We start from the raw sequence: 2,500 nt of genomic DNA, 5'->3' as shown, positions 1-2,500 counted from the left end.
AAGAGGTCTTGAAACGAACGCAGTGTCCCCTGTTGCCGTCGCCGTCTTCGAATACCAAGTCGGCGTTCGCATCCCTTAAGCTTACAACGGCCGGTATCGCCACGACTGTCCCGGCCTCGTGTTCTGCACAGGGCTTCTCGTGGCAGGGCTTCTGACAGCCACTTGCGAGCGACCGGCGAGGGTTTGTCTTCTGAACAACATCATCATCAGTTGAAACAGCGGACGACCCTCCAACCACACAATAGAACACACAGAAGAGCACAGTCAGCGTGTAGTTCATTACTGGCGGCTCTGGAGACTCGTTCTTCACTCGAAAGGCCTCTTTCGTTTCATCTCTGACATCCGGTTTGCCAACGGCGATATGTGTTGTCATATCAGTCTTGTTCCACAGTCAAGACAGCCGTATTCTCTCCACATACATACTTACATACTTAAGGACATACATACATACATACATACTTGCATACATACATACATGCATGCATACATACAAACATACTGTATGTATATGCATACATATGTGCATACATACGTACGCGTATGTATTGTTTGTAAATATATATATATATATATATATATATATATATATATATATATATATATATATATTATATATATATATATATATATATATATATATATATATATATATATATATATATAAACACACACACAAATACATATGCATATATATATATATATATATATATATATATATATATATATATATATATATATATATATATATATATATATGTATGTATATATATACATATATATATATATATATATATATATATATATTTATATATATATATATATATATATATATATATATATATATATGAATAAGCACTTCACCTGTCCTGTTTGCGTATGCATGTATGCATATATGTATGTATGTACTTATATTGTTCATTTAATAGAGGTAAAGGTGAGATGCAATCACTGTGCTCCATCCATGTGCGAAAATGAAGATAAATGCATTATATGATGATGGTGAATTTTTTGTCATAGTCTACCCTTAATTTAACACAGCGAGAGTAAGAAAATGGTATTTCACTAATGGTAAACTATACTATTCTAACTTCTCCTGAAGGCCAATAAAATTAATTAATTATCATATTACTACGACTACCATCACCAATGGAACGTTAAACAAAGATTAAAAACACTCCCCCCCCCCCCAAAAAAAAAAAAAAGATAAATAAATGAATAAAAATAAATGTAAATATTTAATCAAAAGTACCAATCGAGATTACCGTGTGTCCGCTCTTTCTCTAAAAGATCAGAAAAAAGATGATAAAAAAAAGGAAATATATGTGAAAAGAAAAGAATATGAAATGAAAATAACAAAAAACAATAAAATCAAGCAGATCAAGAATGCTGCGAATCATCGAAACCAGCATACTTTTTCCTTTAGACAGAAAGAGAGAGAGAGAGAGAGAGAGAGAGAGAGAGAGAGAGAGAGAGAGAGAGAGAGAGAGAGAGAGAGAGAGAGAGAGAGAGAGAGAGAGAGAGAAATATATGTATATCTTAAAAAAGTAGACATACATAAGAAACAATAAAATTTCTCTTCCCGAAGACCAAGAGAACCAAAAACTGCTCCGAATCGTCGAATCCAGCAAATCTTTTCCCTTATTCACACAAAAAAAAGAAAAAAAAAGAAAGAAAAAAAAATATAGATATATATATAAAGGAAACACATCAAAAAACATTAAAATTTCTCTCCCCGCAGACCAAGACAACCAAAAAGTGCTCCGAATCATCGAAACGAGCAAACCTTTTCCCTTAACCAGAAAAAAGAAAGAAAGAAAGAAAGAAATACATATAAAGGAAACATACATCAAAAAAACAATAACATTTCTCCTCCCGCAGACCAAGAGAACCAGAAAGTGCTTCGAATCATCGAAACGAGCGTGCTTCTGGTCTGCTTCGACGACCCGCTTCCCTCCCGCTTTAACCTGACGACGAGAACGAGCCACCGAGCCAGCCTCTCGAAGCGGTCCAGCAGCTTCAATATGAATGCCCAGAACTCGGTAAGGATAGTGCGGATAAGGATAAGGGGTCGTGATGGGATAGGAGAGTATGGATAGGTATTTGTTATGATGATAATGATAATATTGATGATAATGATATTGATGATGATAATGATATTGATGATGATAATGATATTGATGATGGTAAGGATAATATTGATGATGATAATGATAATATGAATGCCCAGAACTCGGTAAGGATAGTGCGGATAAGGATAAAGATAAGGGGTCGTGATAGTGTATGAGAGTATGGATAGGGATTTGTTATGATGATAATGATAATATTGATGGTAATGATAATATTGATGATAATGATATTGATGATGATAATGATAATGATATTGATAAGGATAATATTGATGATGATAATGATGATATGAATGCCCAGAACTCGGTAAGGATAGTGCGGATAAGGATAAGGGGGCGTGATAAGATAGGAGAGTATGGATAGGGTTTATTAT

The 2,500-nt window shown here is 34.1% G+C and overlaps 1 protein-coding gene across 1 annotated transcript in view; it reads left to right on the top strand.

Moving 5' to 3' along the window:
* The first annotated feature begins 971 nt into the window (after positions 1–971).
* LOC113820314 (choline O-acetyltransferase-like) overlaps positions 972–2,500 on the top strand; it is a 12,307-nt gene continuing 10,778 nt past the window's right edge. Inside the window, exons 1-2 of the mRNA XM_070144318.1 lie at positions 972–999; positions 1,879–2,039. Coding sequence (XP_070000419.1) covers positions 972–999; positions 1,879–2,039 — 189 coding nt within the window. The remainder of the gene's footprint in view (positions 1,000–1,878; positions 2,040–2,500) is intronic.

This window comes from Penaeus vannamei, chromosome 31, assembly GCF_042767895.1.
Source record: "Penaeus vannamei isolate JL-2024 chromosome 31, ASM4276789v1, whole genome shotgun sequence".
Taxonomy (NCBI): domain Eukaryota; kingdom Metazoa; phylum Arthropoda; class Malacostraca; order Decapoda; family Penaeidae; genus Penaeus; species Penaeus vannamei.
This window is presented reverse-complemented; position numbering and strand designations above follow the sequence as displayed.